At 38.5% G+C, this 26,230-nt stretch overlaps 1 protein-coding gene and 2 pseudogenes across 13 annotated transcripts in view; 1 reads left to right on the forward strand and 2 right to left on the reverse strand.

The window, feature by feature from the left end:
* The window catches only part of Znf148 (zinc finger protein 148), a 183,162-nt gene that overhangs the window by 144,977 nt on the left and 11,955 nt on the right, over positions 1–26,230 (forward strand). For 11 of the 12 annotated variants that reach the window (XM_023702177.1, XM_023702184.1, XM_023702175.1 and 8 more), the window contains one exon: positions 19,405–19,488. The exons of the other annotated variant lie outside the window; for it this stretch is intronic. In XM_023702177.1, coding sequence (XP_023557945.1) covers positions 19,405–19,488 — 84 coding nt within the window. The remainder of the gene's footprint in view (positions 1–19,404; positions 19,489–26,230) is intronic. 12 annotated transcript variants of the gene reach the window in all.
* LOC105743665 lies at positions 8,848–9,562 on the reverse strand (annotated as a pseudogene). The gene has a single exon (XR_001117311.2). The product of XR_001117311.2 is annotated as a signal peptidase complex subunit 2-like (transcript).
* LOC105743666 lies at positions 13,450–14,435 on the reverse strand (annotated as a pseudogene).

The raw sequence follows: 26,230 nt of genomic DNA on the forward strand, positions 1-26,230 counted from the left end.
TAGAATTGAGATGTATTGACTTACGATTGACATGTTATTTACCTGTTGTCATTTACTCCTTTTTCTCCTGTGTTTTAATTTTTTGCCCTATTTAGTTGGTTGCATCTGGTCTCTCGTGGAGTTCTGGTCATTTTGGTCCCTCTCTGGAACATCTTTCAGGAGCCTGTGTATGCTTGGCTTTGTCATCATGAAATTCTTTAGTTGTACTTTGTCATGGAAGTATTTTACTTATGCATCAAACTTGAGAGTTTTGCAGGGTATAGTAGTCTGGGCTGAAATTTGTTTTCATAGAGGACTTGAAGTACTGTGCTTCATGCTCTTCTTGTCTTCGTGGTTTGTGAAGAGAAGTCAGCCGTAATTCTGATGGGTTTTCCTTTGAATGTGATCTGCTTCTTTTCTCTAGCGGTTTTCAGTATATTAATCTTGAGCTGTATTTCTAGGATCTTGACTGTTATATGTCTCGGTGTGTTTTTAATTGGGTTGAGGTTACTTGGTGTTGTATATGCTTCGGTTACCTGAATGTCCAATTGTTTCCTCATATTTGGCAAGTTTTCTGCTATTACTTCTGCCCATATTTTTTTAATGTCCTTTGTATTGACTCCTTTTTTCTCATTGATACCTATTAGTCTCATCTTGTTCATCTTTGCATCCTCTAGCAGGTGATGGATTATTTTGTCCTGCATCCTAGTTGTTTTTAAGAGATCCTTTGTTACCTTTTCACTAGCTGCGCCAGTGTCTTCAAGATCTGAAACTCTGTCTTCACTTTCACTCAAACGGTTTTGTAAGCTTGTGACTGAGATTTTAAATTCCTGTATATCTCTTTGACTCTGCTTCATGCGATCTATTTCTTTCCTGTATTGCTCATTCAAGGAATCTGTCATTTTTCTAATCTCTATTTTTTATCAATGTCTTCTTTAGAATCAGTTATTCTTTTACTGCAGTGTTTTCTTCAGATTGGGTTTCCTCCCTATGTTTCTGTAGTTGATTCTTTACTTCAGATGCTAGGAGTTCTGAGAATTCTTTTTTTTATTTCAGAAAAGAATTCTGCTCTGAGTTCCTCTATAACTTTCTGCTGTTGCTTATTTGCTATTGACCCTATTAATTCATACATTTCAGCTGAACTAGTTAGTCCTCTGCATTTGTTCTGGGTAGGCACTGGGTTTCCTCCATATGTTTCTGCATTTGGTTCTCTACTGCAGATGCTATTAAATCAGGGGTTTCTTTTTTCATTTCCAATCTGAGTTCCTCTATACCTTTCTGTAGTTGTTTCTTTATTTCAGAAGCTGTTGATTCATTGATTTCAGCTGTGTGATTCCAGTGTGTTCTGTGTTAGTGTCCTCTGCTTGTTATGGGTGGGCTTGGGGTCTGAGATTGCATTTTGCTTCTTTTAGTTGTCATTTTGTGTAGCACTGTCTTCTGACCTTTGTTGTAGAGCTTTGTTGCAGTTATAACCTTAGCACCTACTGAAATTCAGGTGCAGATCTACACAGTTTGGATTTATCCAGCTGTGCCTGGCTTGGGTGTGGCTGCTGTGCTCAGCTCCTTCTTGCTGTCACCCTTGGGAGTGAACTGATGTGCCCCTCTGGCAAGATGTTCTGCTCTGGAGTAGCCTGATGACTTTTTCTCCTACTCTCTCTGCAGGGATTCCAGCTGCAGGGTTTCCCTCCAGGCCTGAGCTGAGTCTGGAGGGGAAAAGGTGGAGTAGAGGGGAGAGGAAGCTCTCCCACACACTCACTGGGCCTGGGCTAGGACTGGATCTGGGGGTCCCCAGAACGTGACAGAAATTCTCACTTGGCGGGCACTATGGGGGGGTACTGCAGAGTGGTGTGGGGGGCCCAAGGGGGTTGAAGGGGGTCTCACCCACGCTGCACCTGGGCTTGTATCTGCAGGTCCCACTGGCACAGGGTAGCCGGAAGCTCTCCCAAACACTCACCGGGCCTGGGCTAGGACTGGATTGGGGGTCCCCAGAATGTGGCAGAAATTCTCACTGGGCGGGTGGGGCGGGGAGGGGTTCCTGTGGAGTGGGGATGGAGCAAGTTGGTGTGGAAGAGAGTCTCACCTACACTGCGCCTGGGCTGGGACCAGTAGGTTCTACTGGCACAGGGTAACAGGATGCTCTCCCACACACTCACCAGGCCTGGGCTAGGACTTGATCTGAAGAATATTATTTAAAGGAAATCATGTGGTGTATAGCCATGCTGTTGAACCTATGATGACATTATATGCAGAATGAGCTGTTTATGATCATTGAAAACTCTATAAACATTTTTTCATCACTGGAATATAGCCTTTGAGGCTGACTTATTCCAGTTATCCTGTGTATCTAAGACGAATCTGTGTTGGTGATGCATTAATGGTTCATTACTTTGTTACTGCAGAGTAGTAATCCAGTGTGTGGATATACCACAGTTCCCATTCTTCGGTTTAGATATATTTGAGTTGTTCCAATTTTTGGTGATTTTTGAATATAGTTTCTGTAAACATTTAACTGCAGTTGTTGAGCATAAGTTTTTGTGGACATACATTTCACTTTGAAAAATATGTTGGGGTGGAATTATTGAGTCACGTAGTAAGGGAGTGTTTAACTTTGTAAGAAACTACCAAATTTTCCCTAAGTTGACTGTACCATTTTATATTTCCATAGTTAGTGATGATGGGTCATTTAGTCTGACCCTTGACAATATTTGTCATTGGCCTTTATTTTGGTATTTGATAAAGAAGGTTGTGTGAAGCTTTTGTCTCCCCTAGGACTTACAGTTTAGGGTTATATATACTTTTTAGTGGTCTTCATTTTTCTCAAATCTTTCATTTACCCCATCCAAATCTGTCATCATTTATCATATTCCTTTGTTTATATTCATTACCTTTCTCCCCCACTGCTTCATTCATTTGTTCCATTTGACATATGACAATAATTTCATATGGCAGGTGTGGTTTTAATTTCCATTTCTCCAAGGAACTAATATGTTGAACATCTTTTCATTTGCTTATCTGCAAGGGGTTCAGGGAACTAGGACCCTGTTTACTGACTCTTTCCCCATTTATAAGAAATCATTTTTTCTTTTTTTTAAAATGTATCCAGTACAGGGTCTCACTACACAGATCAGACTCATAGTGATCCTTCCTGTTTTTCAACCTCCCAAGAACTGGGATTACGGGCGTCTGCCACCACACCCAGTCTCAATAGCGGTCTCAGCAGGATGGGGCTGGCACCGCAGGTCAGGGATCGAATATCCGGTTCCTGCATCTGCCTAAGCAGGCACTTTATTCACTGAGTTATCTGGCTGGTCCAAGGAATCATTTTTTCTTAATGTGGAGTTTTAAGCTTTTTGTACACTTAGGTACCAGAGATGTAAATTGCAGTTATTTTCTGCCAAAGCTTTTTTTCCCTCAGATTCATAGAAAACTTTTTTTTTGTCTGTTGAAGACCTCTTAGTAAAACAATGTAACATTTAATTTTATTTACTATTAACTTTATGTTTATTCCCATGATACAGAATAAAAGATAAAAAGTTAACAGAAAACCAAAACCAAAAATTTGGTAGATAATCAACCTTCATTTTCATAACTGTTAAGTATGAATCATTAAAACAAGAAAAAAGTTTGGAGCCTGATTTTATTTTATAATTCAGAGAGTAGTGTGATTAAAAAAGTAATGAGAATAAAATAAGCGTATGTAACACTGTAAGCTTGTTAAGCTTTTATTTAAGTTAATGTTTAATACTGGACTCAAGTACTAAAATGATTAGTTTATATGGAAAATAAATTGCCTTTAGGAAATGTTTTAGCATAAGTGACTTTCATATTTATTTTAATTATGTGGAAAATTACTGGTCAGATTGTGCTTGTGATAACTAAAATCCAGTTAGATTATATGTGCAATTAACAGTACAGCCTCCATAAGTAGAGATTCTCATTTACATTGAATTAGAGAGACGGAATTCTACTGAGATACAGGTTACATAAAGTGTTAGATGTGCTACTATAATAGTATTACAATTGTATATAATAAATACTGTGTTATAGAGTACAGACGCATTCTGCTTGTCACTTATCACAAAGCTAAAAAGGTTGAGAAACTGAAGAAAGCAGAGAAAAAGTAGGGTGCAGTACTCAGAGAGGGGTGATCTGAGAATCGAAAAAATTGAATGTAATATAGCTGCAGATATACAAGAATTTGTGAAGTCCTAAGTAAGCTTGGGACAGCTGAAATATCTGTGTCTGTGTGTGTGTGTGGTCATATTTAAAAGAATTTTTGAGAGTAGATGCAAAGTAGGAAGGAAAAAGCCACACAAATAAGGCTTCTCTATTTTCTGAGCTATAGATAATAAAGAGAACTCTTTTTAAAAGTTCCCTTTTAAAAATATTTTTAAAATATCATCCAGAGTCTCTGGAATTTTTCACATTCACATAATTTGATTGTTTTTGGTTTTTTTTGCTCCGAATGCCTTCAGGGCAGGTTTGGCTGGCTTGAGTTGTGGGGATCGAACCACAGCTACCTGAGCCTGACTGCTTTGTTGAAGCAGCCACTTAAAGAACTGAGCTGATTTGAAACTGTCTCATTGCTATATGTTTATCAATAAAACTTTGAAAAGAAAAAAAAAAAGAACTGAGCTAAGGGGTAGGCCCCCTTGATTGTTTCTCAATCAAAATAACATTGCATGTCAAGCAAGAAGAGAGAATAACAGAAGGCTAAGAGCAAAATAGTAAAATATATATTGTTTAGAGATATTAGTGAAGGACTTTTTATGTTTAAACTTCAAGTAGTATATTTAATAATAGGAAAGTTACAGGAAATTTATGGAATAGTTGGCCATGGTGGCACAGACCTGTAAACGGAACATGTATGAGACTGAAGCAGGAAGATGCCTGTGAGTTCAAGGCAAGCCTGAGCTACATAACAAGTTACATAAAAGAGGCGGGTTACAGGAAGCAAATTATAAAAAGGAGCAATGGAAGTTTTAGAACAGAAAAACAAATTAACTGAAATTAAGAGCATAGCATACAGATTTAATGGAAGAATACTAGCTTTGAAAGACAAGATTAGAGGGGCCGGGGAGATGGCTCAGTAGAATAAGCACTTGCCTGTCAAGCTCAAGGGTCTGAGTTCAATCGCCGGTTCTTCCAAAAAAAAAAAAAAAAAAAAGACAAGATTAGTAAATTAGAAGGCATTAGTAGAAATATTACAGCCAGTTGGGCATGGTAATCTTAGCTTCCTATAATCCGAGGTGTCTAGGAGGGCAAGGCAGGAGGGTAGTGAGTGTGAGACCAGCCTGGGCAATTTAGCAGGACCCTGTCTAAAAGTAAAAATAAATGAGATTGCAGTACATTGAGCTCCATAGAGACAGCGCTGGGGCAAGTGAGAGCCGGACGGGCACTGGGTGACTCTGTACCTCGCTGAGGAAAACAAGTAAACATAGGCAAAGGAGATCCTAAGAAGCCGAGAGGCAAGATGTCATCATATGCATTCTTTGTGCAAACTTGCCGAGAGAAGCACAAGAAGCACCCAGATGCTTCCGTTAACTTCTCAGAGTTTTCTAAGAAGTGCTCAGAGAGGTGCAAGACCATGTCTGCTAAAGAGAAAGGAAAATTTGAAGATATGGCAAAAGCAGACAAGGCTCATTATGAAAGAGAAATAAAAACTTATATTCCTCCTAAAGGAGAAACAAAAAAGAAGTTCAAGGATCCCAATGTGCCCAAGAGGCCTCCTTCAGCCTTCTTCTTGTTCTGTTCTGAGTATTGCCCAAAATCAAAGGAGAACATCCTGGCCTCTCCATTGGTGATGTTGCAAAGAAACTTGGAGAAATGTGGAATAATACTGCAGCAGATGACAAACAACCACACGAGAAGAAGGCTGCTAAGCTGAAGGAGAAGTATGAAAAGGACATCGCTGCCTAATGGGCTAAAGGAAAGCCTGATGTAGCAAAAAAGGGAGTCGTCAAGGCTGAAAAAAGCAAGAAAAAGAAGGGAGAGGAGGAAGAAGAAGATGAAGAGGATGAGGATGAAGGAAAAGATGATGATGAGTAAGTTCTAGCGCAGTTTTTTTTTTCTTGTCTATAAAGCATTTAACCCCCCTGTACACAACTAACTCCTTTTGAAGAAAAAAAAAAAATGAAATGTAAGACTGTAAGATTTGTTTTTAAACTGTACAATGTCCTTTTTTTTTTTTTTTTTTTTTGGTATAGTTAACACATTACCGAATGCATCTTTAGATAGCCCTGTCCTGGTGGTATTTTCAGTAGCCACTAACCTTTCCTGGTACAGTATAGGGGTTGTAAATTGGCATGGAAATTTAAAGCAGGTTCTTGTTGGTGCACAGCACAAATTTGTTATATATGAGGATGGTAGTTTTTCATCTTCAGTTGTCTCTGATGCAGCTTATATGAAATAATTATTGTTCTGTTAACTGAATACCACTCTGTAATTGTAAAAAAACGTGTTGCAACTGTTTTGTTGACATTCAGAATGCTTCGTACAACTTTTTTTATAAAAACAATTAAAAAACAAAGGAAACATCACAGAATGACAAAAGGAAAGTAGAGACAAACACTTCTTAGCTAGCATTCCTTACTTCTCTCAAGAATGTACATAGGTAGTTATATTCCAAATGCATAAGAGAGAAGTAAATGGTGGATTTAGGCTTTGAGTCTTTCACAGAATTCAAGTTGAGGAAGGCTGAAGCACAATTATAATTGGAATCCCAGAAGAGAAAGAATGTCTAACAAGATTTGAAGACAGAAAGGCTGTGATGGCTTACAAAACCCATAATATAAGCTACTTTTAGGAAGCTCTTAATAAAAAGCAGATTGACTTCAAACAAACAAAAAACAAGAGGAAATAATTAAAACTAAAGAAAATCTAACTGACAACCAGAGATAAGTGAACCTCAGATAACCAAAAAGAACAATGGCTGTTTTGTTTTGTTTGCATAAGAATCAGAAGTAACTGAATCACATTTTTAAAATACTGAAAACAAACCAAAAATCCTATACCTAGGGGAACTATGCATTCAGAGCAAGAGGAAAATTAAAATGTCCTGATAGGAACAAAAACAAGTAAATACGTTACCTGTAAGTTCTACAGTATGAGAAATCCCATATGAAAATGTGGAGATGCAGGAAGGAATGGAGGAGGGCAGATATTGAATATGTGGCCTAGTGTAAGTGAATGAATATGTATTAAATGCTGATAATGTAACTGAGAGGCTTGAACTATATGTAAGATTAAATGTATGACAATAGCAAAAGAGCCTGGTGCAGCGGCACAGCCCTGTAAGTCTAGCTTCTTGAGAGGCTGAGACAGAAGATTGTAAGTTGGAGACCAGTTTGGGCAATTTAGTGAGACCCTGTCTCACAGTGACTTTCCAGATAAGCAGATTGGCTTGATATTCACAAATTTGTAAATCTAATTCACCTTATTAATAAAGGAGAGAAGTCTTAGTAGATGAAGAGAAACCATTTTATGAGGTTTATATGATTTAAGAGTGAAAGCTTTTAAGGTAGCTAGGAGTAAGGGAGAACTCCTTTTAATAGAATGTTCAGTAATGCCACCTCATCCCGTTTTGCATTCCACAGTATCAGTTACCTGTTGTCAACTGTCACCCAAAAAAATAACAATGTGAGAAATAATTCATGAGTCTTAAACTTGCATGCTATTTTGAATAGTGTAACCTACTCCTGTGTTACCCCTCATGACTCAGCATGTGGATCATGCCTGTGTAATGCATGTCCACACTGTATGTACTCCCCACCCTTTAGTCACTAGCACCCTTTGGTCTGTTAGCAGATCATCTGTTGAAGTTTCACAGTGCTTATGTTCAAGTAACCTTTACTTAATAATAACCTCAGGGCCGGGAAGATAGCTCAATAGAATAAGCACTTGCCTGGCAAGTGCAAGGGCCTGAGTTCAGTCCTCGGTTCTGCAAAACAAACAAACAAACACTAATAGTAACCTCAAATTGCAAGAGTAGTAATGATGGCAGTTTGGATCTGACAAAGACAGCCATAAAGTACTTCATTTAAATGAAAAGCTGAAAGTACAGTAAAGTATTTTAAAGTATTCTATTTTATTATTGTTAATCTCCTGCTATGGCTTTATCAGAGGTATATGTATAAAGAACATGGAATAGTCTGTGTAGCATTCAGTACTTTCTGAGGTTTCAGGCACCTACTGGCAGTCTTGGGACCTGTAAGTGGGGATTGCTATGTATCAGAGATCTATAGCAACTGTTAAAATACTTAATAGTGAAACACTGAAAGGTTTTTTCCTGAGATTGGCAATGGTCTGATATCAGAAGTTTGTTTTGTTTTTTTAATGCCACTGGTTTCTTTAATTGGTTAAGTGCACAAAATGTAGCAGGCAAATTGAAAAGCTCTTAAAAAAAATTTTTACCCCCAAGTTAGACATACACACATCCACAAAAATGGTGTTAACAGAAAGCTGTCATACACAAGTTGTATCCTGAATTCTTTAAGGAAAGTTGTTGAAACAGGAATTAACACAAAGCTAGCAACAGGTTAATCATTTTTAAAAACTGAGTCTTCAATGTTGCATGGCACAAAGCTACACTATATAAAATAGTGCTAGTAAGAAAAAAAAATTCTAGATAGCTTCCAGCAAAAACGCCTTTCCAGAAAAGCAAATCAAAACAACACAATCAGCAGACTAAGGAAGCTACAGCTAGACATAAGAACTACAACTTCTCTTATTTGTGCTAGAAAATCCTGTGAGTGGAATAAAATTTCAAGACAAAACAGGGACACTTTAATCAATTCTTTACCCATTTTAAATTCCATTTCTTCACCCAACCCACCCAATAATTCTGCATGGTCCAGCAGAAAGTGGGCTGCTTTTAGAATGATCTATTTTGCTTTTCTGTCTACAGCAAGACTGTCATGGAGCCTGGATATTTCAGGTTCATACGCATCCATGACCAGTGTCCTGCTATGATAAAAAAATTTAGCAATGGACTTGGTGAATTCGGCTTCCCGCTGCTGTTTTGTTCTCCCACTGATGAAAGTCAGCTTCAGGGTATATTTGTCATAAAACCTTTTGAGACTAGAGGACAGTTGTCAAATATCATCGGGATCCATCCCCGTAGGATCTTTCCTGTGAGCCACAAGAAAGATGCTCTTCTCCTTATACGAGGTATAAATGGTCAGAATTTCCATCATCACAAAATAGGATATGACACACAAAGCCAAAACTGGCCTAGACTCTGGAAAGGGGTGTATATAATCCCAAATTAAAGCCACAATGGCAAAAAATAAATGAATAAATAAAACCAGGAAATGGTGCAGATGGTGAGGCAACCATCAATTAGCCCAAAATTCTCCACGTATTTGTACTTTTCCAGAAGTATCTTTTTGGCAGAATCATCCAAAGAGTTTTTCATAGCAGATCCATTCCATTTGTCAATTTTTACAGGCTTATCATCAGTCTTCCACTTACCCAACAAGCCACTGTGGCTGCTGCCTGTCCCGCCACTAGAGCCACCGCCAGCCCCACTACCTCTTCTGCCACCTCCACCTCTCCTGCCCAGCGCTGTTGCCGCCGCCGCCATCTTGCCAGCCCCAGAAGTTCTATTTGGCATTGTATTGAAGGTCCTAGTCAGTTGCAGTTAGGCCAGACAAGGAAAAAGGGAAGGAAGAAAGCTATCATTAAAAAATGATTCTGCATAAAGAGAAATTCCTAAATAATGTAATAGATTGCAGCCAATTCACCAAGGTCATCACTGTGTACAAGATCAGTATTCAGAAATGAATTATATTTTACCTATACAAACCAACAAATAGAAAAAGCAGAATTTTACTATGGTATTAAACAACTAAAGAACTGGAAGTAGCATAATGATATGCAAGACTTCTCATCTGTGGTGTACACCTATGATCCTAGCTACCTAGAAGACAGAGAGGCAGGAGAGATCACAAGTTTGAGGCTGGCAGAGCAGCGTAGCAACACCTTGTCTGAGTGAGAAAAGGCATAATACACAGCTCAGAGGCAGAGCACTTGCCTCTGGGTTCAAATCTGAGCACTGGCAGAAAAAAGGTTTATAAACTGATGTTATTAAAAGATAGCTAAGGAAAATGTAACTAAATGAAAGGTATAATTTTTTTTTGATTAGAAGACTATTGTTGGGGATGGGGAGAAAGCTCAGTAAAATAAGCACTAGCCTGGCAAGAGCAAGGTCTTATTCAGTCCTCAGTACCACCAAAAAAAAAAAAAAAAAAAAAAAAGATACTATTCTCTGTTCTCTTTACCAATCTATTTATTAAAGGAAATTTCTACTTAAAATACCATGTGTGTGAGACTTATAAGAGGGAAGAATTTTGAAACTGATTTTAATTAAAGCTTACATGGGCAAAAAGCCAGGAGTAATGAAGAGGAAACATAAATTAGTAGCACTGATTATCAAGGTGGGGTATGTCTTATTATTCTTCTCTTGTTGTGGGATAAATACCCAACACCAAAATGAAGGAAGGAAAGGTTTATTCATCTTATAGTGAATGGAGGTATCAGTCCATACTCAGCTGGCTCCAAGGCAGAATGCCATGTGGCAGAGAGCAGCCATTCATGGTAGCAGCAAAGAGCAAGAGCACAAAAGGAGTGGCAGCAGCTCAGGCACTAGCTGAGCCTGTTTCCCCTCCTCACATTGTAATGCAGAGTATTTGCCCCAGGGCACTCACACCCATAATCACAGCATTAGATCATGAATCAGTCACAAACTCCAGAAGCTGCCCCATGACTCCATGAGGCTTTGGGGGGACAACTAGACACAAACCATAACAGGGTACAAGCCTGTCGTCATTTGAGACATTGTCTTTTGGGCCAAAAGAAAAACAAAGATCAATTGGTCCTAAAGCATACCTACACAAATATTTGCTCCATTTATAGTAAAGGTGATACTGCAGTGTGCTAGAGAGGGTGATGTCATAATAAACATTATTGAGTCTAGGGGGAAAATTAATCTTTCTACCTTACACCATCCACAAAAACAGTTCTGGGTGAACTGCGGATCTAAATATAAGAAATAAAATGATAAAATGTCTCTTAAACATTAGAGAACAATTTTATAATGTTGGAATAGGGAAATTTTCTTCATCCAGATGTAGGAAGTGCAAGTCATAGTAGAAAAGTTGGCAAGTTGGTTACAGTAAGACCCTCTGTTCACCAAAGACAACATTAAAAAGGTGAAAAACTAAACCTGACAATACTGTATGTCTTTTATTTTTACATGCTACTAAGGCAAAAACAAGCCAGTAGATAAGTAGGCAGAGTACTTGGATAGATACTTCACAGAGACACCAAAAAGGATGTGCAAATGGTCAGTAAATGTACTGAAACTAAATGCTCAGCTTCATTAGCCATCGGGAAAATTCTTTAAAACTTGTGATCTTATACTGCATCCACACACTCCACAGTAACTAATGTGAAAAGCCCAGGCAAGAGAGTGTTTGCAAGGATGTGGAACAGTGGGACTCACACTGCTGGCAGCCTCTGAACTGATGCATCTGCTTTGACTGATTATCTACCATGAGCATGCACAAACCCTGTGACTTATTATTTATACCCCTAAGTATATGCCTTTGTTGATTATGTATTTTCACCAAAAGACATGTGCAAGAATGTTAAAGCAGCATTATTACAGAATTGGGAACAGCTCAGGTTCCCATGAGCAGTTGAATGTGAACAGTGTGTGTGTTCATATTAGGATTACATGACAGGTGAATGCTGAATAAATAACATCGAGTATAAAGAAACCAGACCCAAAAGTATGACTGTTTAGGTGAAGTAAATAAACCGGGCAAAAGTAATCAATTGTGTTGGGATTGTGATGGCAATAACTGTTGTAGAGGGGCTTGAGGTGTTTTAGTCTTCATAAAATTCTAAAGTTTTTGTTGGGATACAAATTATTTAGTGTGTGCCCTTTGAGAAAATTCCTCAGAGTACACTTACAGTTTATATATCTTTCTGTAGGCATATTACATTTCACTAAGTCATTTGAAAAATAGTTGTGAAAACCTTCTGTGTACTTTTGATGTTTTAAATTGTTCATGATTGAGAATTAAAAGGGAAGCCTAATCTGTGGTGTTGGAAGTTTAGATAATGATTGTCTGTGGAAGGGCAGCCATCAGGTAGAACTTAACTGGGAAGCATTGAGAAGTACTAATCATGTTACTCTCTCCGTGAAGGGTGCCTGTTATGTAAGTTACGTTATATAACCCCTCGGTTCTAACCATTACAGTTGTTGTCATTTTCCTGGATAAAGACCAGACTGACAAACTCAGTACTTTTTTCTTTTTTTAAATAAGCAGTCATGATTGATTGGTTTTGAGACAGGATCTCAACTGTGTAGTTCAGGCTGTCGAACTCTCTATGTAGCTCAGGTTGGCCCTGAATTTGTGGCAATCCTCCTATAATAGCCTCCCAAGTGCTAGGATTACAGGTGTGTTCCACCAAGCCAAGCTGATTTTATTTATTTTTAGCTTCTAATTTAGGATTTTTAGATTAATGCAACACGGTCTGTTTATTTAGGGCTTTTATGTGTATGTTCTATGCTTTAGGACTAGGTAAGTGTAAATCAGTGTACTTTCTAAACAAAATATCTCAACCATTTTACAAGTGCTGCTATTCCTTACTTGTCCTCTTCCAAAACAAAAGTTTACAGATATTTGAGAATCTAATGTCATACTGTTGCAAGAAGGTAGAGTACTTATTGTAATAGAATATTAAGTTATTTACTCTTAGACTTACTAATCTCCTTATTGTAGCAATTTTGGCTTTTTTAGTATAAAAAATAAAAACTATCTACAATTTTGGGTTAAAAAGTACAGTTAGATCTGGTAACTTATATGTAGAGGATATAAACATTTATACTTTATATGTGCATAGTTAATGGTAATCTACTCATTATAAATAAGGTTTAACTTAGATTCTGTAAAAATAATCATTTTTGATAGGTACATGCGAACCAATACACATAAACCTATTTATAAAATACCTTTTTTTAAAAAAATAGAAATCTTGTGATTTAGCCATTAGACAATGATTTTGATTCAAACCCCAATATGCCCAAGTAAAAATACAGAATCTGTTTCTGTCTACCTTAGCATACTGCTTCAGGTGTTCTTGTCTTACAAGTACAGGTAATTTTGTCACACATGAATCATAGGTACAGAGCCCATTTCCAAGCTGACAGGTCTCCAGAACCACCAGCATTGCAGTGAGGTCCAGCAAAATAAGTAACATGTGATCCCAGTCTTGTAGAGCTCTCTGAATTTTTGATTGTAGCCTTTCCCGGGAACATAATCCCCTAGGCAGTTGGTGCTCAAAAAAATTAAGCACAAAAAGATTCTTTCATTTCATTTTTAAAAATAATGCAAATAGTAGCTATTTCTCAAAATAGCATCACCTCAGCCTTTTTTTTTTTTTTTTTAATCACCTCAGCCTTTATATTCCTATATACATAGACACTGCAACCCAAGGGAAGGCCAGGCCCAGTAGCTGGCAGAGCCATTCACAACACTTGCACACTTCAAAGGGCTCACTTTGCCTCCACTCCTCCTCCTCAGCAGCTTCATGTGATGGAGAAGAAAGACAGTTGATCAATTGTGCCCCACAGTGTGCACCTGGTCTTTGTTCTCATCCTTCATGGAGAACATCTTCCTGAACAAGCAGACAGAATGTCTCCAGAACCACCAGCATTGCAGTGAGGTCCAGCAATAAGTAACATGTGATCCCGGTCTTGTAGAGCTCTCTGAATTTTTGATTGTAGCCTTTCCCGGGAACATAATCCCCTAGGCAGTTGGTACTCAAAAAAATTAAGCACAAAAAGATTCAAGGAAGTTCAGTCATCCTCTGAGACTGAGAACACAGCAGCTGAGATGAAGGAGAATCAGGACATGGCAACAAACCCAAGGACAATGACATGGACAGTGGCCATCACATGCTTGGAGAAGCCCCAGCAGATGTGGAAATAGAAGACTGGTTTGCTGGTAACAAGCATGGTGATGTTGCTGGATCATGGCAGTTAGGAACAGGATGGTGAAGTAGATGTCAAGTAGATGTGCAGAAGGTCTTGCCTCCATCCAGTAGGGGTGTGGTGTGGCCATAACTGTTAGTGGCAGTTACAGTGCTGGCAAAGAACACTGAGGTGAAGCCTCAGTTCCAGTTTCTGAGAACTGACATACCCTAGTTGCTGGCCTCTGCCTCTGACCCTGGCCCAGGAATTGCTCACCTGCCACTACAGTCACTCATGCTTCTCCAGTAAGCTTGTGCAACAGGTCTTCCCAAGGCAGTTCCAGAAGGCAGAAGACCATAGTGCCAGTGACCAGGCAGAGCCTGTAACTGCTGAGTACCAGCAGGCCAGAGCACCAGGTTGTGCGGTGCCACTCTACCAGGTGCACACATGAGCTGTCAGCCAGGGACTGTAGCATCTTCCTTGCCACAGCTGAGGCCCCAGACTTGATACTTGCTAAATGGATTATGACAATAAATAGTGAACATGATCTGATTTCTTTTAAGTGAGGTACAGGTTATTTTTAAAAATCACATACATGTAATCAGAGGGCCTGTGCATTGAATAAGGTAGATTATGTGTTGCTTTTTTGGAGATGAAAGGTAGCTACCCATGGTTTATTCCTGTGCCTGTTTTATTAGCATCATGACCTTGGCAGAGTTTCATTTCCTAGTGAATGGAGATAACTTGTACCTTTATGGAGGTATAGTTGACAGGTACAAATTGTATTTGTGGTGAGGAGTATGATGTTTTGCTACATATGCATTTTAAAGCGCTTATAAAACCAAACTATTATGTCCACTGCCTTAATAATTTTGCATGTGTCTGTGGTGAGGACACTTAAAAATACACTCTAGCAATGTCAAGTATACATTGTTAACATAGCTACTATACTGTATATCAGCTCTCCAGAATATTCATCTTATGACTGGAAGTGTGTACCCTTTGGCCAAGACGGCTCCATTTCTCTGTACCCTAGCCTGTTAAAACCACCATTCTACTCTGTGTTCTGCTTCTTTAGATTTCACACATAGGTGGTATGCATGATATGAAATTGTTGTTTTGTGCCCATCTTACTTCACTTAACATGATGTACTCAGATTCATCCATGTTGCAAATGTCAAGCTCTCTATCAGTGGACATTTAGTTTGTTTCTTTCTTTCTTTCTTTTTCCTTTTTTTCTTTCGTTCCTTCGTTCCTTTGTTTGTTCTTTATTTTTTTGACATGTCGTTTCTGTATGTTGGCTATTGTGAGTGATAGTTTAGTGAAGGTAGGGTACAGATACTTCTATCAGATAATTCATTTCAGTTCTTTTGGAAAGAGACCCAGAAGTGGAATAGTTGGATTGTGATAGTTCATTCTATTCTTGGTGTTGGACAGGACCTCCATACTGTTTCTGTACCAAAAGTCCCAGTTTACAGTCTCAGCAGCAGTGTGCAAAGAAGCACTCTGCATCACTGAAAACACCTTTCATTTGACTTCAGTAATGGCTGACCTGGTAAATATGATACCTGGAGTTGTGAAATTCTTTACTAAACATTTTTTAATCGGACCAGTTATATGTTTGTAAATGTTTTAGGTTAGGGTTTCTTCTTTGTATGTGAGGTGGGGACTCTAACCCAGATTTTCAGGCATGCTAGGCAAGCAGACACTCTTATTGACCTGTGGCCGGCCCTCCAGCCCAGTGATTTCTATTTATCTTTTGGCTATTAGCCTCCACTGAATGAGTTTCAGGTATTTTCTCCTGTTCTATAAGTTACCTTTACACTGTGTTATTTCCCTTGCTGCACAAAACTACAGGGTCTGATCTAAAACTATGATGAATACTTTAAAATTTTATGACAGTAAAAGATATATTCCCATTAATCTCCCTCAAAATACCTCAGCTTCAAACACTTATCCCATCATTCTTTCCACTTTCTAAATCAGTTCTGAAAGTCCTCTTTCTTGAGTATCTTTGTTGATTTATTTTTTAAATTTTTATATATTTGGGGCCAGTGAAATAGCTCAGCGGATTAAATGGCCTGCAGGCAGGTGTAGGGACCAAGGTTCGATCCCCCGGCCTCCTGACATGCCGGCCTGGCCCCCGGTGCACGCTGAGATGGCAATTGAGACTGGGCGTGGTGATGCACGCCTGTAATCCTAGCTCTTGGGAGGCTGTAAACAGGTGGATCACTACGAGTCCTATCTAATAGTGAGACCCTGAGCACCCTGTAGACCCTTCCCTTAAAAAAAAAATTTTTTTTTTAAATATTATTTATTTGGTACAGGGTCTCACTACATAGATCGGACTTGTAGTGATCCTCCTGCTTCAGCCTCCCCAGCACTGGTATTACAGACATGCGCCACCATGCCCAGTGGTTTTGGTGGCTGGCCCGGCGTGCCCAGGATAGGGCCAGCACGACATGTGGTGCCTGGGATTGAACCCAGGTCCTTGCACTTGCTAGGCAGATGCATAGACCACTGAGCTATCTCCCAAGCCCCTTTGAGTATCTTTAGCTGCATTATTGTGGCTGCCTCAGTGTTTGAATCAATTCAAAATGTTTGCCTTTTCATAGTCTTTTTCACTGGAAAAAAGGGAGAAGTAGCACAGTACCAGATCTAGTGAAGAAGGTGGATCAGAGCAAACTATAATGCTTTTACAGACCTTTCCTTTGGATGGTATTTGGCAGCAATTTTCAGTGTATTTTTTTATCATGCCTCATAAAGACAGGAAAGATGACTTCCAGAACTGCTTCAAAAAGTGGCAAGAACTCTGTGTGTGTGTGTGTGTGTGTGTGTGTGTGTGTGTGTGTGTGTGTGGTGTATTTTGAAAGGGATTAATAACAGTGTGATTTATATGGTAATTTTTTAAAAATTATGCATTTTTTTAAAATTTGCATTCACCATATGTATATTTTAATCCTTCTTATTTATTTGGTATAGGATCTCACTATGCAGCTAGGACTTGTAGTGACCCTTCTGTGCCTCCCCAGTACTGGGATTACTGGCATGTGCCACCCAGTTTTACTGGCCAGCTTGGTGCAGGACTGGCATGACATGCAGTACCGGGGATTGAACCTGGATCCTTGCACTTGCCACACAGGTGCTTAGACCGCTGAGCTATCTCTATAGCCCCATTGACCATATCTTGTATTTAGCTTAATATAGGCTCATTTGTTTAGTTTCACTTTTGTTACATAGGCTTTTTGTGTCATATCCATAAAGTCATTGCCAAAACCAGGATCAAAAAGCTTTTCTCCCATATTTTCTTCAATGATTTTTAAGTTTCAGGTCATATGTTTGAGTCCTTAATCCATTTTAAGTTGATTTTTGTGCATAGTGTACTCTGATAGAGTTGATTTATGTTTAAGTGTGCCAACAAGTGCTTGGCAATATAGGTATTCAACAACATTTTAAACTAAAGACATAGTATAGCAATTATTCTAGTTTGGAGTATAAACGTCACCTGTATTTTTAAGATGACAGTCGTAAAAATGCACGCCACTCTAGATGAGACATGCCAGTGAATCCCAGCTGCTTAAGGAGGCTGACTTCAGTATAGGCAACTTAGCAAGACCCACTCTCAAACTCAAAAAAAGGGTAGGGATATAGTTAATTGCTCTCTGAGTTCAGTCCCCAGTACAGCCAGATCTGAAAGGTGCACATAGCAGAGCACTTTTTGTTGTTAGAACGTGTAGTATGTGGTGCTTGTTTATGCTCGTTAGCTATTTAATTGACAGTCAAATCTAGTTGGGAAAGATGCTTAATTGTGACTCATTCTGATTCAGATGGTCTGAATTCTTTGTGTAACAGCAATGTTAATGTTCTGTGCTCAAATGGAACATTCAAACTGTCTTACCTGAATGCAGTTCACGTGAAATAAAAGTATAAGTTGCAGTGATTATAAAAGGGAAGTCAGTTTATTGTGCCAGAAGAACAAAAACATTGTCAGGGTTAGCAGGAAAGAAGCTAATGGATAAGTGATTAGGATACATGATTTTAGTAATGTAGAGAATCTTCTAAGATAATGACCTTTCATTCTTTGATAACTGTACTTAATTTTGGGGTGGGAGTGAGGTGCATTTTTGCAGTGGAAAATAAGTTGATAACAAGGTTTTATTTCTTTGTAGGGGACTCAGTATGGCATCGTTTGTTTATGTGTTTAATGTCTGTTGCTTTCTTACCCTGCATCACTTGTTTTCAAGAGGTACCCTGAAAGTTCAGGAATGAGTATTTACACACTGCTGTTTAAAATCTTGGTGTGTTTTGGATATTTCTCTGAGGACACTGATAATATATATATACCCAGCCATTTTACATGTGTCACATTTAGATGATACTTACCATAAATTCATAGTATTGCTTTAATGGGTACCATCATTGATTGGGACATCAGTTACTTCGTAATTATACTTAGGTTCTTGTGCCAGTTATATTGGCCATCTAACTTGGTTGATGGAGAAATGAGATGTAGAAATGGGCACATTCGTATAGTGTTTAGCTTCTGAAGAAGGACAGTGATTATGGTGTGCTTTTATACTTTCCACATGTGGTTCCTAGGTCACTCTCAAATCTTCAAAATTGAATAGGGGTTTCCTATAGTACTGTTCTTAATAGAGGTACTTAACCACTTTTTATGTCTGTCTCATAAATTAGAAGTCTAAAACCTATTGTAAAGCCACAAAATAGTTGTCTTCTTGTTTCATCCTAAAGAACTGTTAAGGATTAGCTCCCTCTAAAGATATGATGCCTGAAGTGTATTATTTCACAGCTGCGCAAAAAGAAACCCAGAGAAAGAGAGTAAACACTTTTTTTTTTACCTTTTTATGGAGGTAGGTGGTGACTCCAACATACCGTTTTTTAATTGGGCAAATGTCATGTTTCAAAGTTTAAAATACAGAAATTAATTCTCTTGCTACCTCACTTTCTAGAGAACAAAAGTCATTCTAGACTAGAAAAGTAAGTTTTTAAAAATTTGCTAATTAAGAAAAGCACTTTTTTCATTATTTAAAGTCTTTGAGTGTTTTACCAGTTTGACATAAATGACATTAACATGTCTTCAGGCTATTGTGACAGCTTTACAGAGCATAATAGAAAGTTGTATAGGCCTCTGGCTTGCACAGCTAATCAAATAGGAGTGTCTTTTGTGGGCTGAGCTGTGTATTGGAGCTCACAAGTTTAATGGGGCATATGATGTACTCAGGGTCATTAAATATCATAGAAGGTGATATATTGGATAGGCAGTTATATATGTGTGGGTCTCGTGCTCCATTTGGAAGATAATAAAGTTAGGGAAATGAATGAGCTTCCCTTTTTGCCAAAGAAAAGAATGTAGAATGAGAAAAGGGAAAAAGGAGAAATCCTGGGAAAAAGTATGCGACAACTAAAATATTTCATATTTGAAGGAAAGGGGCGAACTGGAAAGATGATCGATGAGGAACAGTCAGAGAAGATGAAGGAGTATGGTTGTCATAGAAGCCGAGTGCAAAGTAAGTATCAGGAGAGAAAGAAAAAGTGAGTTGAATGCTGTTGAGAAGATTAGTATAGTAAGTGAAGAGATTTGGTTTTATTGATGGCCTGATGATTTGCAAGAATGATTTTGATAGGGTGTTGGTTGAAGAAGCTAAGTTAGAATGCTTTGAAAAGGGAGAGTGGAGTTACTTGAAAGTTGCCAAAAAATCAAGTTGTTAGTGAATTAGATTATGCATAAAGCCTAAGTCCTTATAACTCTTCCATGCAGTTTACCCTAAAAGTGTACTATATTAGGGTGCTTTCCATTGCTAAAATGAAATAGCTGAGGCTAGATAATTTCAATAAAGAAAAGGGTTTGGGGGCTCATAGTGTGGGAGGCTGGAAGTCCAGGTGCCCCATTAATTTGATGAGCACCCCCCTGTCTGTGTCAGATCATGGTAGATGGCATTGTGGCAGAAGTGCCTGTGAGTGAATGATCAGATGGCAAGACAGGAAGCTAGAGAATTCAGGGAGAGACCAGGCCTGCTATTCTGTAAGCTATCTTGCAAGAACCCACTGTGGGTCCTGCAAAATGACACCAGTTTCTTTTGAGTGCAGCATCTTCAGTAATATTATTATTTTCCAGCAGGCCCTATAACTTGAAGGTTCCTTGCCATCTCTCAGCGCCTTGTTGGGCATGTATAGTTATCATCTAGCCTGAGTAGTTATCGTCTAGCCGGCATTCTTGCATACATAGCCAGCTGTATGCGTGTCAGACTTAGATGGAGAAGGAGAACATGGTCTCAGTGGATGACACTGGAAAAGAAACCCAAGGCCTTTAGATGTTAGGGAAGTGCCATTAGTGCAACATGCTGGGATTGTTTTTCTCACCATGTTGTTTCTTTCCTGAATGTAATAATAATAATAATAATCATAATCATAATCATAATCATAATCATAATCATCTGTTGTTACTCTTCAGGTAGGTTTTTCTTATGATCTTTAAAATCACTCAAGTGCTATATAGATTCTCTTCCTTCTCCAGTAGAGGGGCTCAGTGCTTCAAACAAGAAAATAATCAAATTTCTTTAAAAAAGAAAATGCCTTTTTGTTTTTCTTAAGGAAAATAGGTGTTAGTCACTTTTTGTTCCTATTCAAAAATAGGAGACTTACCAAAATACCCAAGGAATAAGATCCAGAGTCCGTTCTCTTCCATTACCATTGCTTCTTCCCTCCCCTCCTTAGTGATTTAGCAAGATCCTGTTAGGAAAGGGAGGGCTGTTAAATGTTGAAGCTCAGTGTGAACCTAGCTTCAGTCTCCACCCTGCCCCCCAAAAAACTACTAAGGACACAAAACAAAACTTTGTGAAATGGAAAGTCATATCTATATCTTTCCCCCACACCCCCAGTGAAGAGTTAAGGTCATAAAGGATTATCAGCTTTTTGTAAGCATGACAAGCAACAATTCCCCACCACAAATGCCACAAAAGCTCATTTTGAAGTTCATATACAAAGTGGACCAAGGAAATTATCTCAGTATCCTGCCAGGTGATATTATGAAGTCCAACACTTAAGGCATTTTGCTTCTGGTTGTGAATAGTTAATGCTAGTACAACAGAATAAAAGGTCTGGACATAGACCTATGTGTGTACCTAGTATGTGATTATGACTTTTAGAAAAATTTGATCAAGAAAAGCTGTTCTTTGTGTTGGGACTGTAGCTTGGGAATAGAGTGCTTGACTAGGCTGTAGTGAAGCCCTAGGCTGGATCCCTAGCACTGAAAAAAGAGAAGGAAAAAAAAAAAAGTTGATAAATGGTGCTAGGAAAGCTGGAATTACCACGTAGAAAACCAAGATGTGTTTTTTGTTTGTTTGTTTGTTTGTTTGTTTGTTTTTGGTGGAACCCGGGATTGAACTTAGGCCCTTGTGCTTGCCAGGGAAGCGCTTATTCCACTGAGCCATCTCCCCGGGTATTAATCCTTATATTTTGCCTCAAGGTGAACTTCAGATAGTATTATTTGAGATTCTATCTGAAGACCTCTGAAGGTATCATATGTAATGTAAAAACTTAAAGTGTTTATATGTTATCATGAAAAAGACTGATCTACTGGCCCCAAGACAGGGAGTGAAAAATAAGATTGACGATTTGACAGAAAATGATTTTTAAAATGATGTGTTCTCATATGGAGATGTTTTCTCACATGTTGGGCAATATAATAACAAAGTTTGACAATATAGCAATGTGTGGCAAGCTGTAGGAGGCTGGTGAGAGTGTGGACTGATAGTATCTGTAAAGACCAAATTGACAATATATGTCCAAATTATAAATATGTATTATTTGGCCAGGAATTCTGTTTGTAGGAATTTATCCTACAAACATGAAACATTGATCAAGGCAGAAAGGAAGTGGTGGAAGGGTCTGGTGAGTAAAGCTGCTTGGAGCCCAGTGCTGTCCAGGAAGCAGGGAGAAAGCAGGAGCCTGGGAGAGAGAACACACTGCCAGATCCCATCCTCACCGATCAGCTGCTGTGGCCCCCAGGATCCAGTCACCCTCCAAACACATGAGGCTTTGGAGGGATGTTGCTTATCCAAAATGTAATAGAGGTCATGTGTTTTGCTCTGATAAGTTCAGTCAAGATACATTTTGGGGGAAATACACAGTGAAAAATGTATTTACTTTTGGCAGATAAGGAATAGGAGAGGAAGACTTCCTATGTACTTATTCTTACTGTTTGAGTGTTTTTTAAAAAACAAGTAAACATCTTACCTAAGATGTTTAGGTAAATGTTTAGATGTTTAGACCTAAATGATAGGTCTTCTTAAAATTTCAGTTTTTAAAGTTAGAATTTTAGGGCTGGTGAGATGGCTCAGTGGTCTAAGGCACCTACTTAGAACAAGCTTAGCTAAAGCATAGGGACCACGGTTGAATCCCCCAGCACCATATGCCAGCTGGCCCCGCCCCCTGGTGGGCTGAGCTGGCCACACACGCACAAATAAATAAATAAATAAATAAATTTAAAATTAGAATTTTAAAAAGGAAAGGTTTATACTCTGTTGGCTCCAAGGCAGAGTGGCACATGGCAGAGATGGGTATGAACAAGAAAAGAAAGCACAGCTGCTGGGCTCGATCCTTGGCATGCTGTGCCAGCCCTGCCCCTGGGGCACACTGAGAGGCAGTTAAGACTGGGTGTGATGGCGCATGCCTATAATCCCAACACTTGGGAGACTGAAAAACAGGAGAATCCCTACAAGTCTGATCTGTGTAGTAAGACCCTGTAAATACTGTAGACCCTGTACCAGATACACTTTAAAAAAAAAAAAAGTATAAAATGAGAGAGAGAGAAAAAGTTTTGAAGAAAGATCATAGAGTTAAAAAAAAAAGAGAGAGAGAAGGAAATACACACTAAAAGCAAGAGACAGAATTACAACAGTGGATAATAAAAAAATAATAACTGAGTATTGCTTCCATTTGTGGCTTACTTCACCATCTTGTGAGTTCTACACGTTGAGTATCTCCTATCTGAAATGTCTGGTTTTAGACTATTATGGTTTCTGTCTAGTTGTCCCCTCAAAGCCTCATGCAGTCATGGCACCAATTACTAGAGTTTGTGATTAACTCATGGTCTACTGGGATTAAGGGTGTAAGTACCACACCAAGCCTGGGGCAGGTAGTCTGAATGCAACTAAAGAGAGACAGACTTCCTCTCTGTAGCCACTGTGGTGCTACTCCTCCCTTGCTGTCTGCTCTTTGCCACCACCATGAAAGATTGTTCTCTGCCATGTACCACTCTGCCTTGGAGCCAGCAGAGTATAAACTGAAACCTCCAGTAACTGTGAGCTAAATAAACCTTTTCTTCCTTCATTTTGCATGTCACATATTTGTCCCAGCAATGAGAAAGAGTGAGACATAGACTTTTTGGGGATTTAGCACTGTTGGCATATGCATAGTGGGATATGATGAGGATAGGGCCCAAGTCTAAATATGAGATTATATGTGTTTCTTGTACACCTTGTACACGTGGCCTGAAAGTATTTTTGATACTCTTAAATTTATTGAAGAAACAAGTCTTGTGGTTTTTGTGGTACCAGTGATTGAAATCAGGACCTTGTGCTTGCCAGGCAAGTGCTTATTCTACTCAGCTATCTCCCTGGCCCCTAGTCTTGTGGTTTAAATCATGGAGATACTCAAAAGGTTTCAGATGTTAGATCAATTCAGAGTGCGCATTTGAGGATTTGGGATAGTTAAGTTTGTTGGGACTATGAGAGGTTGTTTTCAGCAGGCATTTAAAAGTTTCTAGTACTTTCTTGTTAAAGGAAATTTCTTAGTGATGCTTCTAGTCAAATACGATGTTTACATCTTGTGTTAGAATAATTTAAATATGAATTTTCTCCAGTTTGTCTGGAAATTAATTTTGAGCTCCTTGAGGACAGAAATCATTTCTCATTTACATGGTGTCAGTTGTGTTATGGAATGTTTTTTATATCACAACCTTACTAAGATAAAATTCACAATATCAGAAAACATACCCAATTAAAATGTATCTCAGTAATTCTTAGCATGCTCATAAAGTTCTATAGCTATCTTAACTTTTAAAGTATTTTCATCATCCTAAGAAGAAATCCCAGTCATTCCTCATTGCACGTTTCCTCCTGACCCCAACCAACCGTTAGTCTTATATTGTTGCCCTGGATTTTTCTATTCTAGATGTGTCATAATGTGTACTTTATTCTTTTAATAGCCTAATAATCTACATATGGCTATACCATGTCTTCATTCATTAGCTGATAGATGTATGAATTGTTTCTAATGTTTTTGTCTGTTGTGAATAATGCTGTTATTAATGCTTTTGTCCCAAAGTTCTTATGTGGATCTGAGTTTTTAGCTCCCTTTAATACTATATATGCCTAGGAGTAGGTGCACATAGTATTTAGGGTTTTGAGACAGGATCTTGCTGTGTAGTTCAGGCTGGCCTTGACTCACTAAGTAGCCAAGCTGGCCTGTAACTTAGTCATTCTGCCTCAGTCTCCCAAGTCCTGCAATTATAGGTATTTGCAGCCACACTCAGTTTGTATTTCACATTTTGCTGATTGCAAAACTATTTTCCATATCATCTGTCCTGTTTTATAATCCTAGCAGTCATCATTGAGGGTTTCAGTATCTCTGCATCCAGTGCTAACACTTAATATTGTCTATTTTAGCCATCCTAGGCTAAGTAGTTTGGTTTTTTATTTTCCTAATAACTAGTGCTGAGTACCTTTTCGTATGCTATTTGATCATTCATCTATCTGTTTTGGATAAATATCCTTTCAGATCTATTGTCCATTTTCTTTTTTTATTTTCTTTTTTTTTTTTATGTATTTGGTACAGGGTTCACAGGGTCTTACCACGTAGATCGAACTCATAGTGATTCTCCTGTTTTCAGCCTCCCAAGCACTGGGATTACAGGCATGTACCACCAGACCCAGTCTCAATCTAGCGCTATCCCAGGGGCAGAGCTGGCATGGCATGCCGGGGATTGAACCCTGGCTGCTGTGCTCTGCCTAAGCAGGCACTTTAGTACACTGAGCTATCTGGCCAGCCCCATATTGTCCATTATTGAACTAGATAATTTGTCTTTGTACTGTTGAGTTGTGGGGTTTTTTTAAAAAAAAAAAAAGTAGTCTCAATGTGTGTTCCATGATTCATAAGTATTTTATCCATTCTGTGGGTTCACTTTTTGAAAAAAACATTTCATCATTTAAATCAGTTAAAGTGTGTAGTGCAAGGACTATAGCAAATTGACAAGGTTATGTGACAAAATTCTGTTACTAAGAAGTACTTGCCTGCCTCCCCTAATCTCAGTGACCATTGTATCCTTTCCATGTCAATGAACTTCCCAAGTCTAGATCTTTCATGTAAGCAGATTCATTCTATGTGTGTCCTTTGTATGTGGCTTCTTTCACCTTGCTTAATATCTTCAAGATTTATTCTTGTTGTAAACAGTATAAATCAGGATTGTATTTATGGCTTGAAAGCATTCCATGTTTGTAATTACAGCATTGTCTTTCCATTAAACTGTAGATGAACAGTTAGGCTCTTGGGAATGGTATTATGATAAATATTAGCATTCGGATATCCCTTTGAAGTTTGTGTTGTTTTATTTCTTTATATTTCTGAGAGCCTTTTTTATTTTTATTTTTTATTTATTTACTTATTTTTGGCGGAACCGGGGATTGAACTCAGATCCTTGCGTTTGTCAGTCAAGCGCTTATCCTACTGAGCCATCTCCCCGGGCTGAGTGCCTTTTTTAAAAAATTAAAGAAAAATTACTTAAAGAGTATTTTGAAAGAATTTTAGATTTACAAAAGAAAAATTACAAAACTTGCCAAGGATGGTGACATACACCTGTAATCCCAACACTGCAGAGGCTGAGGCAGGAGGCTCAACACAAGTTCAGGGTCATCTTGCACCCTGTTTTAAAAAAAAAAAAAAATTTTTTTTAACAAAGATAGTAGAAAAGTTTTGCTTGCAATGTTAAGCATGGGTCCAACTCTATTTTGCATGTACTAACATTTATTAAAATTATTCTTTCTTGATTGAATTGCTTTGGCACCTTTTTAGAAAAACCAGTCAACTATGAATGTAAGAGTTTTGTTTTGTTTGAGAGGGTCACTATGTAGGCCAGAGTGACCATAAATTTGATGGATGGCCTCAAACTCATGATCCTCTTGCTTCTGCCTCACAAATGCTAAGATTAACGGTCATGCGCCACCATATCTGAAGGTTTTATTTTATTATTAT

Source organism: Octodon degus, unplaced genomic scaffold (genome assembly GCF_000260255.1).
Source record: "Octodon degus isolate 3935 unplaced genomic scaffold, OctDeg1.0 scaffold00147, whole genome shotgun sequence".
NCBI lineage: Eukaryota > Metazoa > Chordata > Mammalia > Rodentia > Octodontidae > Octodon > Octodon degus.